This window comes from Bombus vancouverensis, chromosome 15, assembly GCF_051014615.1.
Source record: "Bombus vancouverensis nearcticus chromosome 15, iyBomVanc1_principal, whole genome shotgun sequence".
Classification (NCBI taxonomy): domain Eukaryota; kingdom Metazoa; phylum Arthropoda; class Insecta; order Hymenoptera; family Apidae; genus Bombus; species Bombus vancouverensis.
The window spans coordinates 11,240,792-11,257,783 of NC_134925.1; the positions used below are offsets into that span (position 1 = coordinate 11,240,792).

At 38.3% G+C, this 16,992-nt stretch overlaps 1 protein-coding gene across 3 annotated transcripts in view; it reads right to left on the bottom strand.

The window, feature by feature from the left end:
* Positions 1 to 13,934, bottom strand: part of Sol1 — a 529,381-nt gene extending 515,447 nt beyond the window's left edge. Inside the window, exon 1 of one of the 3 annotated variants that reach the window (XM_076625163.1) lies at positions 13,176 to 13,934. In XM_076625163.1, coding sequence (XP_076481278.1) covers positions 13,176 to 13,178 — 3 coding nt within the window. In that variant the 5' untranslated portion in view covers positions 13,179 to 13,934. The remainder of the gene's footprint in view (positions 1 to 13,175) is intronic. The other 2 variants (XM_076625165.1, XM_076625164.1) reach the window with 2 other exon arrangements.
* Positions 13,935 to 16,992: the final 3,058 nt, after the last annotated feature.

A 16,992-nucleotide genomic window follows, 5' to 3' on the forward strand; every position in this document is an offset into this window, starting at 1 on the left:
ATAGAAACATTAAAGAGATAGCAAAGTCGAATGAAAATCTTGTTAATGCAACCCATAGAGAAATTCGAAGCAAAGAACGATCATTTTTGGAAGATGACCCTAACTTTTTGCTAGATCTTACCTGTCATTTGCATAATAGGTCCGAGCGAGCTTATCCATTAAGGACAAAGTTTGGTAGAAACGATCGATCGTCCGGTTCGAACTAACTCGCCAAGCTTCGGCAAACAAAATCTTTGTTATTTCTTGCGTCCACGGTCTCATCGTTTCTTGCTGATATTACCCTGCGACCATTTGCAAGTATTCAAGGCCACTTCATCTCTCGATACATAGACATATCGTAGCATGATTTATGATCGGAACAGTCCACAGAAGTGCCAGCCACAATCGATCTATCTTGAATTCGAAGGATAGCCTCTCCATATACTTGAAAATCTGGCATCTACTATGCCATTCAATACGCTCTCTATCCTCCTTTTCCTTCTATGTTGGATATTCTATGCCATGAGATATTAATTCACCAACGATGTCTTTTTTTTTTTTTTTTATTTCTAGCTAGTCATGGCATGTCGAATAAACTCGCGATCAATACTGAACTAGGTACGGTTGCCGTTAAATGATTTCCGAAGGATTTGGTTATTAGACCTGAAGTAGACCGACGTTATCTAGCATTCTCAATGGCCTAAGATGTGCTATGAACCTGGAGTTTCCGAAGGATAAAGGGATAAGGCATTTGTAACGGTTCAGTGGAAATCGAACCTTGAATGATTAGGAAACCTGGTAGAAATTCTATGATATTACTTAATCTTCATCCGCTTATCTTTAGGCAAAGACCAGTGGTGTTTTCAACAAACGATGACATCGCTAATCAAGCGATTAGTAACTATGTAATGAAAAATATGCTATTTATCTAGATGAACCAATCACTGACCACAAACAAACGTTTTACCGGGAAAGCTCTTGCTTGGATCGGTTAAAATGAAAAACTTCGAGAGACAGTTTGGCCGAAGCAGCGAGTTTTGGAAAGGAAAAAACACTACAAACATTGACCGAAGCAACGGATTCCAAAAACGAGATTCAGAACTTCAGAATCAGTTTTCATTACTGAAACTGCAAAAGCGAAGCAACGGGCTTTAAATATATACTTTGGGCTATTCATTGCAGGCAACAGGTTCGCTACCCTAACGCGAACTATGTGCGAGCCAAAGAAAAGCGAGTTTCCACGAAAACCCATTGTCTGTAAATAAACAAATTTTGTATCTCAGATACATATAATATCGAAGGATAATTCATTTTCGGCGAAGGAAAACCCAAAATTAATCTTCTTAATTACATATTTTTCAGTGTCCTTTCTTTAAATAGAAAAATTTCGTCTACTTGTACTACGTTCCCTGATACAAATGCACCGTAACGATTATACGTGCAACGCGACGATAGTCAAGATACGCTGCACGTCAGATTAATGGAGTGGAGGTGATTATTTACATAGTACAGTTATTGGAGCGAAAGTAATCACGCGTAGATTGAATTTGAAGATAATCACGAATTTGGTGTTAGATAGTCGAATCGAAGAATTCATGTTTGAAAAAACTACTTGAAAATGATAATATAGATTAGAATAAATAAGCAATGTTTTTCTCTAGTATCGTAATCTGATGTATAATATTTAAAGGACATTCCTCTTCGAACATACTATTCCATCATTTGATATTATGAATGTCAAATTGATTCCTTTAACCAAAAAAAATTGATTTTTTACCCTAAATTTCTGAAATTTTCTGAAATTTCTGAAACGTTTTGCAATTACTTGGAGGATAAGCTTCTCGATTACCATTAGCTATGCCTCTACTCGCAGCGGAATACTATTGTAACATTTTCAATGCAACGGAATATTAATTATCGTGATTCGTGCTCCTGCTCCAATAAATGAGAACGACATTACTCTATATCAATAGTTTCCGAACGAGTGAACACGCTCCTTGAGGAGAACCGGGACATTCTGGAAGGATCGCGGCGCATAAATCTTCTCCCGCTCTGGATCCATGAATTTTCTATCAACGTGGAAATTCTTCCGCTATTAGGTCCTTTATTAGAGTCTTCGGACGATGATAAAGAAAAAGCCCGGGGCCAACCCGAGAGTTTTCCATCGAAAGTCGAAAATAATACACGATGTCGCGAAGTTGCGGCAGAAACTTGCCGCGTCCAGAGGAATAAAATTTAATCGCGCCACAATGGCGAACTTTGTCGTCACAACTTTCCTTCGCACTCATCGCGATCAATAACTCGTCGCAGTGTTGTTCCGCGCTTTTCGATCAAGACTTTCTGAACACAACAGAGGAGAAAAGTGTATTGCAGCAGAGAGAAGATAAAAGGAGAAAATAGAAATAATAACACGACAAAAAAAAAAAAACACGGAGGTCGCTACATAATTTTGTTTTTATTTTAAAAGAACACGTGGATTTTTCTTCGGTACGATCGGTGCCATTAAGTTATTTCGAATGGAAATAATGTCGCGACAGAGTGGAAGCATGGATAACGAGATTCAAAGCAGTAGCACGAACAGGGCGCTGCTTCCGTCTACGTTCAAGCAAAAGTAAAGGAGCGCTTGAACCTTGGTGAACGGCGAACTACTCGCTACATTCGCGATAAATATCTCTGCCGTTCGTTACGTAAGTGCAGGGACCACGAACGCATCACGAGCCCAACTTCCACGACACAGTACTTTATCGTCATCGAAATGTCGTTTCCATTAACGGCGACCAAGTGACTCGCAAGCGCAATTTTACCTTTCGTATATTCCATCGCGCATAATTCGAGATTGCTGATCGTCTTCGCTAATATTTTCTCGTTTTTCCAAGTTGCATACGGTATCTTTTCAATTCAAAATCACCATTGGTAATTTATTGTTTCTTACAATGGAATACAGTTACAGTAGAATTCGCCTGATGAAGAATACTCTCACTTTCCAATGACTCTATAGGATCGAAATATATATTAAAATCTAATGCAATATTCTATTCAGAATATTTAAATAAAATATAGGTCGTATTAATTAAAATCCTGTAAATATAAAGTTGGAAAAATAAAAATAGTAAAAATGTTTTATAGCAGGGAATGACCGACTTGCTCAGCCACGCGCTCGGTTCCGAGGTTTTAGAGTAAATCCGTGCTATTCCTCACAGTCTTCTTACCAAAAAGCACCTCGCCTTCCGCACATTATAGTCAAATCCTTCAGGATCAATGGTCTTCGAGGCAACGCAATATCTGCTTGCTTGCTATCTCTAAACTATCTCATACATCATTCAAAACAATCAACGTGCGAGGCTCTCAAAAGCCAAACCGACCATCTCCACCTTTTGTCAACGTCTCAATTTTGTTACAAACAAAAATACGTAGAAATTCATGCAGTAGCTCGAGCAAATTATCGCCTGCAGAAAAATAAAACAAACGTAAGAATCTGTTCGTAAGAATTTGACCAATTCCCTTCTCTATCTCTCTTATTGTTGGTCATGTCATAGAACACAGAAAATCGTGTGTACTATCTCCTCAACTTGAGAGGTTGTCGTTATTCTACGATGGTTTCATAAGCATCCTTCATACGTGTTTGGTTTCGACACCGATGACATAATGCAAGGAAATTTCACACCTTCGTAACATGACCAGACAAATTTTGTTCCATCTGCATGTCGCAAGCGATATACGTAACATAGCATTCGTATCTTTCTTCAAGTGAAATTGAGATCGGATCGTACGAAAGAACATATTGAAGAGCATCTAAAATGGCCAGCAGTTTTAACTCTCTAAGAATAGATATAGCTACAGCGCCAGGGTATAAACTATCGTATTTCCGAAATTACGATATAAGTATTTAGTTACTGGAATACCGCGAGGGTAGTAACGTATTATCGAAATTAATTTTGATCTTGCGTGTATACCGTATACTCCTGGATAGGTCACGGTTAAATCACGGTATATTTGGTACAATTATTTATTGCTTAGCCGAACATGTGTATGATATTTGAATTATACTGGCGGTCCACAAGAGCATAAATGTAACGCGTGTAATGCACGAGGTTATTTCATATTAACCATGCAGTTGCGACCACGATTCTCTTCTACATTACGACCTACGACCATGAAACAGCTTTTGTCCAAACCATCGATCGTAGTTGGGAAACCGACAATAATAATTGTTAATTTAACAAATAGAGGTATGTCATCGAGTAAACAAGATTGGAGATCGCGCTCCAACTATGCGTGAATGAACGTACGTTTAATTTTACGGAGCCTTCCACAAATTGGAAAAAACGCAGTTCGGAATTCATAGTTTTCGAAATTTCGTAACAACTTTTCTTATTTTTGTAAAATCTGTCCATCTCGAAGAATAAAGGAAAGCACTCGCAATTACATTGAAACCATTTTACTGCGAAATAGAATGACGATGTGCCGCAGCACAAACGCGTCGCGACATTAAAAAAAGAGTTGTCATACGTAGAATGAATTACAAGTTTTAATAGTTTGGACGTTTACCATTTGTTTGTCGTCGCTTTTTTGCCGCATGGTACGTAACTTATTTTTGATAATAAGAAGTTATTTTTCATTCAGGATATTAGTATTGCGGACGATAAAATTTCTACGTCCATAGTCGTCGATACCTGCGAATATCATAAACGCAGCGTTTTTATGAAGTCAAGAGATGATGAAGAGATCCGTAAGGTCGAGAAATTTCACGCAGAGAAACATTCTTGCTTTTAAATATCATGAAAAGCGTCAAACCCGTTCAGATATCGTCTATTCTTTCCCTATCCCTATTAAGCCATGCGCTAAGGGCGCGTGGAAGGGTGTCTATGATACCATAAAAGCATGCTGATTGGAAATTTCCTACGCTAGATGGAAAACGAAAGCGATGGAAACCTTGATGGAAAAATCGACAAAAGATTGGTTGGAGTGAAACATCTCGGAATTATTTTGAATCGTTAAAAAGGCACGTTTCTTGGAAATCTTTTACGATTCCATTAAATTTTCATCGATATTCTCAAAAATGACGATCTAGTCGTGAAACAGGTAAGAGATAGCTAGGAGCCTTTGGTAATTCATATTTTCAATGAACGACGAAACTTGTCGTGTATTTATCCGCGAATTTCCAATCGATATCTGATATTTCACGCCTCGTGAAACAAAACGCCTCGCTCTCTCCCGGTAATTTTCCTCCCGGACTTGCTTGCAGCAACGGCAGATCCGCAAGCTCCTTTCACCGCAAAGAAACAACATAAAGCCGTACATTTTCTTGTTAAACAAACACGTGCGCTTAGACTTGATTTACCCGCGCTTTAATTTCGTTCACAACTAGATTCTTTTTAACGCTTGTTTCGGTCCATACCTACAAACAGACAATATCAAAAGGATGTTAGGAAGAAATAGGAGATACAAGTGTCCGTCTGTCGTGACTTGGTTCGAATAGTATCAAAAGTGATTATTGGATAGCCGATAATGTTAGAGCTCGTGAAACGTACCGTTTATTAAGCTTATCGAGACGGAAACGAGTAAAGGACGAGATCGAAACGTACACAAGTGTACGTGCGTTTATCGCGTTGTTAGTAAGACGATAAAAACAACCATGAGTTATGCCATCGGTACGTGCATGTCCACGAGTAATTTCGCTGACTTCTCGCAACTGTATAACTCGTTCGTATACGCGCGCAAAGTCCGCCGAATACTTGATCTATTACATACCTGAAAACCTCTCTAAATACGGATCGCCTAAAGTTACCAGTTCATTTTACGTGAAACATGAAACAGCTGAAAAAGTTACGGACACCAATCAATAGATTCGAATCCTGTACGTTCGTTCCATTCACTGGCCGTAAATATCGCAGCTGTCGAGACGGCGAAATGGTTTTTTTTTCGTTTTCTTGCACCAGATGGACGAACGATCGCGCTTTCGTCTTCATTTTCTTTTCCTTAACGCACTGTTCGTTTCTACCAGCTGGCAATTTGCAAATAGTCGTTTTCATAATAACACCTTGCACGGTCGACTATTAGCAAGTTATAATGTCTAAGCAATCATGGAATCTTCGCCGAACTTCTCTAGCGATGCCATGAATCAAGATAGCTTAAAGAGGTAATTTTATTTTTTATTTCCGCCATTTCTCGCCGCGATTTAATTAAATAGTCTTCCAGTTGAATTCAGGTTGCTTCTTTTCTTTCTTGAGTTTATCGTCCACCTTCGTCGTCACGGAAAATAATTCAATTTAAATGAAATTCTGAGTTTCGCAATAGCTTGGAGAAAACGTCGAAAACGTTATATATTTCTGTTGAAAATTTTTACGAGAAAATATCGATTCTTGAGGAATACGGATTTTAAACGCGAGAGAACATTTAGGTTTGCTTTGTAGCGAGCTATTCTTCCAAGATAAAAGTTCTGTCTACGAACCGTGTAATCAGACAGAAGAGTTTTTAATGGAAATTTTTTCTACAAGTTAGTTACCTCGTAACCACAGCCATTTCTGTATCTTGTTGGAATTACGTGTTTTCTTTCAAAAAGAATATACAACAGAGTTTCATTGTACTTGATAGCATGGTTGTGACATTGTCATCTTCAAAAATTGCACTGCAAATAAAAAGTTTCGCAACATTGTATGAGCGCAAACCACGAATAATTTATGGACAAATCATTTTTCTGTTTCATGTAGCAAAAAAAAGTCATTGTCAAGAATGCTGGTGTTATCGATATTTCCTACAACGCAGTAAACTTTATTCCAATGATTTATCATCTTCGTAATGTTTGCCCGTAATGAGCAATAAAACTTGCTAACGCGTTATAAAGGTAATCCAACATTAAAAGTAATATTTCCAAATTGCAACGTTATAAGGCTAATTTGCCGCTTGGATAGAAGGGTCGATGTATAAAGCATAAGGGTGGTTTTCGGAGTTTCCCGATACTCTCACACACACACCATTATGAACCTAATTGCGCGACCGATCTCCACATGTACGACAGTTCGAGTACACTCTCAAAGGATCGAATCCCTTGACGATAGCACCAAACAACGGAACTTCGGACACTCGCTTGTACGGAATGTATACTTGTGAAACTCAAAATATCTCGCACGTTGACGCATAATAATGCGACTCTCGTCTCGTTCTTAACTTCTTCCGAACGCGTAATGAGTTTTTCTTTTAAATTATGCTTTAAGAATTTCTCATATCATCGAACGGAAAGAAGATGTTTGCCTTTTTTTGAAATGCTAATCGCCTTTATAAAAGAAATTAATAATTCCCTTTGCCTCGCTTGTCATAAATTAACAAAGCGTTATAAAGCAACGATCGATCGATGATTTGGCTCGACCAAACACCGTCGATTCTTTCGTTTGCAATATTTCATGACTTCGCAGCGAACAGTTGCCGGCTGACTTTTAACTTCAAACGATGCACTCGTTGCGCCTCTATAACTTAGCGTGAACCAAAATTTACGTTTCAGTGGCAGCATTATTTATCGGGCGATCGAAGCCAAGCGTACTACACACAGACCGAGGTTTATGACTTCTTCTCTGCCATACGAACCGTTCGAATTGCTAAGAAAACGTATACCTCTACCATTCGTACTTGTATGTTGCAACACGTGCGGTCATCGTAAACGCACGTTGCTGCAAACGTTTCAGGCATGCATATCGAACCGATTTGCACGACACGTTGACACGCGTATTTGATTTGCATATTTTTGGATGCTAATATGCAGACGCGTTTAACCGTAAAAGAGAATGTAACGCTTTCACAGAAACGTCAAATTGACTTACCTTTGAAAAGATATTTTCTATCGATTTATTTGACTTTCTCGACCAAAATTATATAAATCGATCGTAAAAGGAAGATATATGAATGCGCGACAATGTGTACTAGTTATCTTATTTCATAATTCACGAATATTGGATATTTTTATAATTCACGAATTATAGAATTTATTATCTATTCACTTTTGCAAGTTGTATTAATAATTGAATTTATCAAGTTACGCTAATATTTACAGACGAAGGATGTCCTTATAGGCGTCAAGTAGAGAGAAAACTCCGACCAAGAAATTATTTTAAGATTCAACTATTCTCCATCTTTCGCTTCGTTTCGAACAAATGAGAACAAACTAATAAGATAAAATAGAAAAAATTTGCGAACGATCGCCATTCGTTAATTTACATTGGCGTAATATCGGGGACAAAGTTGGGCAATTTCCAGACGAATTAAATCGCCGATATCCGTATTCGCTCTAATTAAAATATTGGAACGCGCGAGAATGATTAAACTAATATCTCACGGGTTCGACTGCTAACCGGCTAACGCAATTTAAATACCAAAAACGCGCTTTGACGCTATTAGTTTACAAACCCCATTTATCTCGAACGCCGCGTGCACACGAGGGGCTGCAACGTGTGTATTGAGCACATCACGCGGTGTACCGGTGCATATGAGATATCAAAGTAAATTGACACAGCTTTACTTGACAACCAGCTAAAATTGCTAAACACTTTCTACGCGTTTAGCCATGCGCCTGTATAAACAACCGAATATATTTACATTGCAGAATAAGTTCTCCCGCAGGATCTCTCCATTCCTGAAACGACGAGTGCCTCTACAAAATGGAATGGAACAGAACTACGCGACATTGTCTGCACGATACCCCCGAAACATGTCTGTAATCATACATATTTTACGCGTACATCGAAGCAGTATTACGTTCACATCGTTAAATAATAAATAAAGTTGATTAATAGCACTCTGTGGCGTTACCGTTAAAGCGTAACTCGACTCTGTAATGTTCAACACGTTGACTGTTGCGTGAATTTTATATAGCCGCGATAGATTGAAATATACAACGCCATAACGTTTAATTTTTGCAAAATGTTATATCGTATTTGCGCGTATTTTTCTCTGACAATGTCATTTAAATCATTCGCATCGTTGACGAATTTTTAGCCCATGAAATATATCTCGTTTTAATCATCCTAAAAAACGTAGTAAAAACATCGCGGTCATCGATGATCACCGTGGCAGTCAGCGTGTTAATACGTGTAACGCTTTACCATTCAAATTTAATTTTAACCAGTAAAAATTCATTCCCACGGAAAACGCTCGTACAATGTCTCGTTAACACAACTTTATTAATTAGTCGTCGTCACAGAGAGACATCACGTTCTTCCATTCACAGTTTCGTCGATATATTTGCATTTAACGAAGAATATCGGTTCAAAGCGGCAATGAAACGCGCGCAAAAATGGCAGATGACGTGGGACGAACACGGGAAATCAATTTCCAAGGCGTGAACGGGGACAACAATTCAAGAACTTTGTGCAACGAGTGCAACGCTTGTAAATGTACTTCGACAAGCGCGTGAATGGCGATTCTCGTCACGTGTGCGGGAACTCGCGCGCGCATCAAGCCGCGCACACTCCGATATCACGTAGGGGTGGCCTGCCGGTTACCGAATAAATCATTGCCCGTGAAAAATATCCCTGGACCCTTGGGTAAACGACGGAACGACGGCCTTTTGTCGCGAAACCGCGAAACTTTCCAATTGAAAGTCGAACCAGATGCAACATCGTCCTCCCTTTTCTTCCGCTTCTTCTCCTGTTACTCGACATTCTCGCGAAATCACTTTTTATGCATGAACCGAAAGATCGAGACGAAGATTAATTTTTAAATGACAAAACGAACATCGGAAACGGTGAAAAATTGAACAACTTTTTAATTAGTTCTCCGCCGAAATGTAATTAACCCTGCTGCATTCTGCCTGTCATTTACGATCCAACTGTATTTTTCTAACGCTAGAAGATACTCCAGGTTTGAACAAAGTATCCAAAAATTCTATTTGACGGACAATTTTACGTTGAACGCTTCGAGAAGTTCAAAACCTTTTTCGTTTGCCAACATGAGAGCAAGATTGAAACATAGAAATTCGAGAACCGTAACAGAATTAATCATCGATTTGACACGTTTGAATATAAGTATATTAGCTGTGACGAGTTTTATCGCCATTGTATCGAGTGCGATTGGACATCTGTAAGAAAACTACAACTCCATAAACGAGGGAGGGTTACGAAGCCATCTGTGCTGATTATGGTTGACGAGGGAACTGAACTTTCAGCTTAATGTTTGTCCTACGCGAGAAATACCCGATCGTGTAGAAAAAAAATCGCGAGAACGCGTCTATCGAGCGTCTGTTTGAGAATATAAAACTGGATATGTTATTAAAGTCGAGAACTTTTATAAATCTTTAGCGTCACGTCAAACGCGATTCACAGTTTACTGCGCTTTGGATAATGTAGTGTTGTAATTTCACACATGTGCATATACTCAGCCGCCTTCGCTTCAAAGCTGTGCGTGCTATTGGTTGTAAGTACGCATTCTGATAACTAAATCGCCTCGTACGAGACCTTGCCTCTTGCCACGCGACGAAGTAAACATTGCGACCACTTTAAAGTGATCGTACGTGCAGACTTTTGCCGCATGCAGGCAAATTTCTATATACCACGTATTCTAATCTACTCGATGCTCTAGTCGATAGAGTCCAGTTCAAATTTTCGCTGGATCTACAATTTGCTGCATAATAACTTATTAGATCAATTTATTTCACAGAATTTATAAGAAAAATGTGCAGTGCGATAATAGTAATTACACAAAGGCAGTGGAATAAATTCAAGCGCAAAGTAAAACAGAGACTAATTAAATGAAAAAGATATATGTGTATGTATGTAATAGATAGAATTCCTTTGAAGCAGTTAAATTAAATTCCCTTGTACAAAAGCAAATAATGGAACAATAAGAACGTTCGAACATTAAGATCTGGCTGCATATTGCTAATTATATCCATTATGCGTATGCTAATTCTGTACACATATCCATATACGTGTAGAGAATACAAAAATGTCTTTTCTCAGTTTATGTAATATCTATACAGGTATATTAAATTACTCAGAGAAGCAAGAAGGTATAGAAACGAGCGACAAGCTTGGTTCATTTAAAATGGCTAATGTATACAATTGATTTCGCATCAGCGAGATACGTCGATTAATGTCAATGTAAGCGATATTTAAGCTAATTGCTGAACCAGCCAAACCAGTCCTCGGTCAATGCTCAGAGCATCGTTCTTCCATTATGCAGTTAGTATAAAGCAATTAAATTAAACAGTTGATACGATCGATCCAGATTGTTCAGGTGTCAGGTTATCGATGTGCATGACGCAAAGTGGGATAATATACATATAGAGTAAAATCGTGGGTGCCATTGTGTCTGACCTGGGCCAAACATATACTCAGGTATGTATGTAAATTGCGCACCTCGACACATGCCGTTAATGGCTGATTGTCTCCTTTTCTATTCTACACTTTCACAGAAACAACCAGCCAACGCTTTCGATAGAAAAACTCGACGCATTCGCAAAAACTTTAAACCGAACATAAACTAAATGCTAAAGTAAATCGGTAAAAAAAACTGTTCGTACGCTATTTTTTGCCTTGGGCGCACGAGATATTCGCGTACTATATAATCCCATAAATTGATCGAATTTTAATAACGAATACTTCGATATTGTGCCAGGTGATATTAAAATGTTTCTGTTTCTGTTCCTACTTTGAAAGTTATAACAATACTATATTTTCCGTTACACGCGAATGCAACATTTTTATATATATTTTTTACGCCGTTTCCGATAATACGTGTTTGAATTAGAAGCATTATTTTAATGCATTCGAAAAATACTATAAACCTTCCGTTGTACGAAACTTTGTAAAAACGTTCCAAAATGTGTTACTGTATTATTTAACGCCTCGAGTTCATATCACGAGTCTCTGGCTCGTCATCGTAATACCTACAATGTAGAAAAATAATGGTAATATCGTTGTATACAAAGTATACAATGACGAGATAATACGAATTAAATGGTACATCAAGGGGTTAAAGACTATAAATTGTAACGTTAAATAACTGCATCTTTGAATTTGGTGCCTTAAATGAATTTGCTGTGTATAATGAAATCCCATTATTTATACATAAACGTTGAAATACCTTAAATCAATTTACTCGTGGTAATGTCGAAGAACAATGTAATAACGAAAACAAGTCGTAATTTACGCTACTCTTTATCAACGATCATTTGCATGCCATTACTACGTTCAATGCTTCGTAACACGGAGAGTTCTTGAAAAAAAGTTACATACCTTTGTGACGATTTCGTATTTTAACTAACGTAAGTATAATTTACAGTTATACGTAATAAGAAATATCGTTTCTTTCAACCGAGATGTTTATTATACTATCGTTTTTCAAATTTAAACAAAAATGTAAAGACACTGTTCAAATAATGAAATTTGAAACGAAGTTATATTTTATGCCAACATAATGAACCAAAATGACGAAATTACATTTATAAATAAAATGATTCTTTTTTGAAAAGGTTAATTAAACAAACCGTAACCCTCCTCCGCAACACATACGCGTCATTTCGAAAGATGAATGTATTTGGAAGCAATTTCAAGTAAAATCACCGTTATTTCGTGATTTTATTTCCAATGATAAAAGGAAAATCCCATAAAAGAATGGCGCATCATACCGGTGAAACATTAATCTGGAAAGTCGATGTTATAGCCGACGAGTTTACTATGAAACGATGCAGACAAAACCGAAACTCGGACATTGAAGTACTATCCGTTATCAAAAAGAAAAAAACGAAACTGAAAACGAGAAGAGGTACACGCGAACCAATGGTCAAACGTTGCTTTAAGCCATTTGACTGCGATATTTTACACGGTTTACGCACGACAGTACAAAGAAATGTAAACATCGCAACCGCATACAATTCAACGAAGCATGTATATTTGGACGGTCGCAACAACTCACGAGGACTCGCACACGCAATGTGAAGTTTGTTGCAATTTTTTATTCGTACAGAAGTGTCTCGTGGAAACAACAATGACACGCGAAATGGTCCTGAAAACGAACACAAACAGTACTCTACCACCGTACTAGGTATGCAATGCTACACTTCCTGAAAGATTTATGCCCGCTCCATGTGCGATTTCAGCATTTCCAGCCAGCTGCAGGGTCCAGTGAATTGCGTCTAACCAAACTATCGATAGACGAACCCGGGTTTGAATGGAGGAATCCAGCGAATAAAAATTCAGCGCACTTACCATTACGTTAAAGATGCGACGTCCCTCATGCTTCGGCGCCCGATACAAGCATTCCTTCACAGCCGGGCGACGTCTCCGCTGAATACACGACAGCTTGCACTTTGCACCAATTCATACTAAACGCACTTTCCCGAATTGCTCCCTTCACACACCGTTCATCAGAATTCCTTCGAGTACACTGACTAGGCACTCTACGACAAATCGGCAACAAACCGGCAGTGAGACTGTAAATCTTGAACACGATCGAAACAGGGATTGAAACGCTCGCTCGAATACATTCGACCGAATAGACCTCTACGCACTCGCTCAATCGCCACGTTTCAATTGCCTTCTATGCTCGTAGAAAGTAGGAAAATTACAGCAAAGAACGAACAGAGATACACTCGCCATGGACACAAACGGACACTATTTTATTCTTTACTACATCGACTCGTTTAGGACGAACAACAGTCAAACGTAGAAAAGGATCGTCGTGACAGTTGTAACGATTCGTACGACACGTTGCCCTGTCATGTTCGCGGCATGATCGCGGGAACCATCGACAAGCGATAAGACATCCGCAAAATGATCGCACGATCGCTGGGATTTACACTTCGTATCTACGCGAAGCGACGGCAACGACACAAAACTCGCGATGAGATCGGACGTTTCCGCGAACGTGACTTGTTTTCGGACAACAAAACGTGACGGAGCCACGCGAAACGGGGTGGTTAGAGGTAACAGGGTGTAACGCACACGACTCTCCAGCGGCAGTTGACGCGACACTAGAGAAAATCCGAGTCCGCTTGCCGCCACCGGATGCCAGACGCCGGACGCCTGCGCCCTTTGCCACCGCCTCCACGAGCCACGAGATTTCGTGCAATCGACGCAACGCGCCAGTTTAGCTCACGATCATTTCGCAAACGGATGTACCGCCGACCCGTCGAATATCATTAGCTTCTTTGTTTTCCGCCGTAACATCCCCGACAATCGATAGAATTTTACGTCAAGGTTACAAAGGCATCACATCAAGATTGCAATTCAGACTTTTTCCATACGATCCAAACAAGGAATTTCGGTCTTTCGAGCTCACTTCAAATACTTTTCTCGTCGTATTATCGACGCGATATTCCTTAACGCTTGAAACTGTTTCGGATCTGCCCTCAAGACGCAGACCGCAACATCTACGAAACATCGATCACGGCCAAATACAACGTACACACGATTTCTGTCGTAAAAACCAATAACATGACAATCGAGAAGAAGCAAAATAGAAGTCAGAAACAAACTATCAATATAGTTCGTAACTATTAAACTTTGTCAACAAAAAGAAATTGCCGATATTCACTGAAAATTAGAAAATAAGTTAATTGAAAATTTTGAAATAGCGCCGCATATTTTTTCTGATACTTTATCGTAGCTTCTAAAGAGACGAACAAGCTTAGGTGACTTTGTACCTCAAAAATGAAATAAAAATTTGTAAAACGTAGCTACATCATACATCGAATTATTTCTGGTGAACATTCTCATTTACACATCTCGTATATACCATATCTACTTGAAACGAATCTGCGTTAAACGAATAAAATGGTTCGCTGTAACTACGATTGATTAAAACGGTCTTCGAATGAATTTTTTCGAAATTCTATAGCTAACGAGCTCTTCCATAGATACTGATAATATTCACAAAGTAGTATAATCGTGGGATTACGGTTAGATGCAGGCTCTTGGTAACGAGCATGGGTTAGTCAGGTCGAGTTCGGCACAGATGCAGATAATGGAATCGTAATGCTATCGGCTGATCGATGATAATTCTACATCGTTCAATGGAAAGCTTGTGGTCTGTGAAGTATAATGAGCACACGAGAAATAGTAAGCTTCTGTGATTAACAAGCTTGGCACAACGTTTCTCTCGATGCAATGGTAATTTTGCACTGATCGCTTGGAATCGTATGACCCGCAAGATAATTCTACTATAGTGACAACTATTTCTCGGAATTATTGCGATGCAGCGTTAATACTACATATATCAGTGCTTTACAATACATTTCAAATAATATCTGGCACCCTTCTTACACGGTGCATACGTACACTGCACAAAACAGCCGTAAAAAAGGTCGTGAAACAATTGATTTGTAACAAAGCATACAATACGCATGTAACAATACGCATCGTCATTCTCTATCATATCGCAACATGTTTTCTTATTACTTAAAAAAAATCAAATTTCGTCGCTCGACCGTTACGATGACATCTATTTCGTTTTTTCCTTTAATAATTGTCTAACAAGCCATACAAGTTTTCAGATCCCTTTGAACTCGTGAAGAACGTTCCAGATTAATAACATTTGCGGTAAACAAAACGCGTTAAAAACATTGCATAACTGTAACCAAAACGTGTTAAATAGACCGTGTAAAAAGAAACGGTGTAAAAGTAAATCGTGCAAGAAAGGTACTGTGCAATAAAGATACTGTATAAAAAAAGTCCCAGGTGTATTTATAGTTACGAACATATTAATTAATGGAAGAGCTATTTATATGCGTCTACGTGTATCTCTTTTTCTACGCAAATTTAATAATATTATGGAATAAAGTTTAACTAGTTATTTATGTTTGACTTTTTACAAATTTCGATATGTACTTCCAGATTTACCAGATTTAATTTCATTACAGAAATCAACATCTACGTGTATAGGGTTCCAAACTGCTGTTACTTGGTAATGCAGCTGTTTTGAACAGGAGTAAACAAACTTCTTACTCGAACTAGTATTCTTGTTGGAAATTATACTAAATTACACTATCACACAAATTGGAAATTACACTGTTACAATATCACATTCAATCAGAAATTTCCTTATATTCTGTACTGTAACGCGGTAGCGTTACAATTTCATCCATTTCAGATAAAATCATGCTGACAGAACCTCGTAATTTGTACTCGTAAAACAATACTTGTAACAATGCTGTGCTCTCCGTAAAAAGATACAATCAATTTTTACCTAGTTTTCGTGAAATGAAAACATAAATTGTGAAACTCTGAACTGACCAAACTGATAAATTATTGTTAGTATGTAAACAGTATCTATTTCTACCGTATTTTAACGTAAAAACAACGTGTGGATTTTCGGAAATTCCGACCAACAGGAAACACATGTTACATTACGTAAAGGAGGAATTTTATAATTTGAATACTTCGTTAGTGTAAAATAATTTCGTGTTTGCACTGATGCAACGAAGGCTACATAATAAGCCAGTCACGTTCATCTTTCTGTTTATTGTGTATTCACCGTCGAGGAAGAGCTTACAAACTCCAACGCAATTTGGATGGAAAAAATCGAATACGTCAAATGTAGCAGTTGGTGAAAATAGAGGAATAGTTGAAAGGAAACAATGACAACGCGTTCATGCATTATTGTATTTACAATAGAATAGTATCAAGCCTGTCATTGATAGGTAGGGCAATTTACGTTTCACGGTTATGTCATTAGCCCGACATAAAAGCGATTACGGCTGCTTCGAATTGCCGGCAGTAAAACGAACTTCTGCTTTAATCTGACATAACATTACGGGCCATTGAATAGAACTGGGTGTTCCTCATTTCGCGAACGAGGAATATCGGCTGCTCGATTATTGCACAAGGATAAGTTTGTCAACAATTGAATGCCACCGTTCCCTCTTCCACATTGAAACATTTTTCAACATTTTGAAATGCTCTTGATCCATAAAATGCTCGTAGGGTTGCACGAATTTAAATACGAGGAAACGAAGGGACAATACGAACAATTAATTACTAAAATGAAAAATAATAGGTAACATACGAAATATTCATTTTCTTTGGT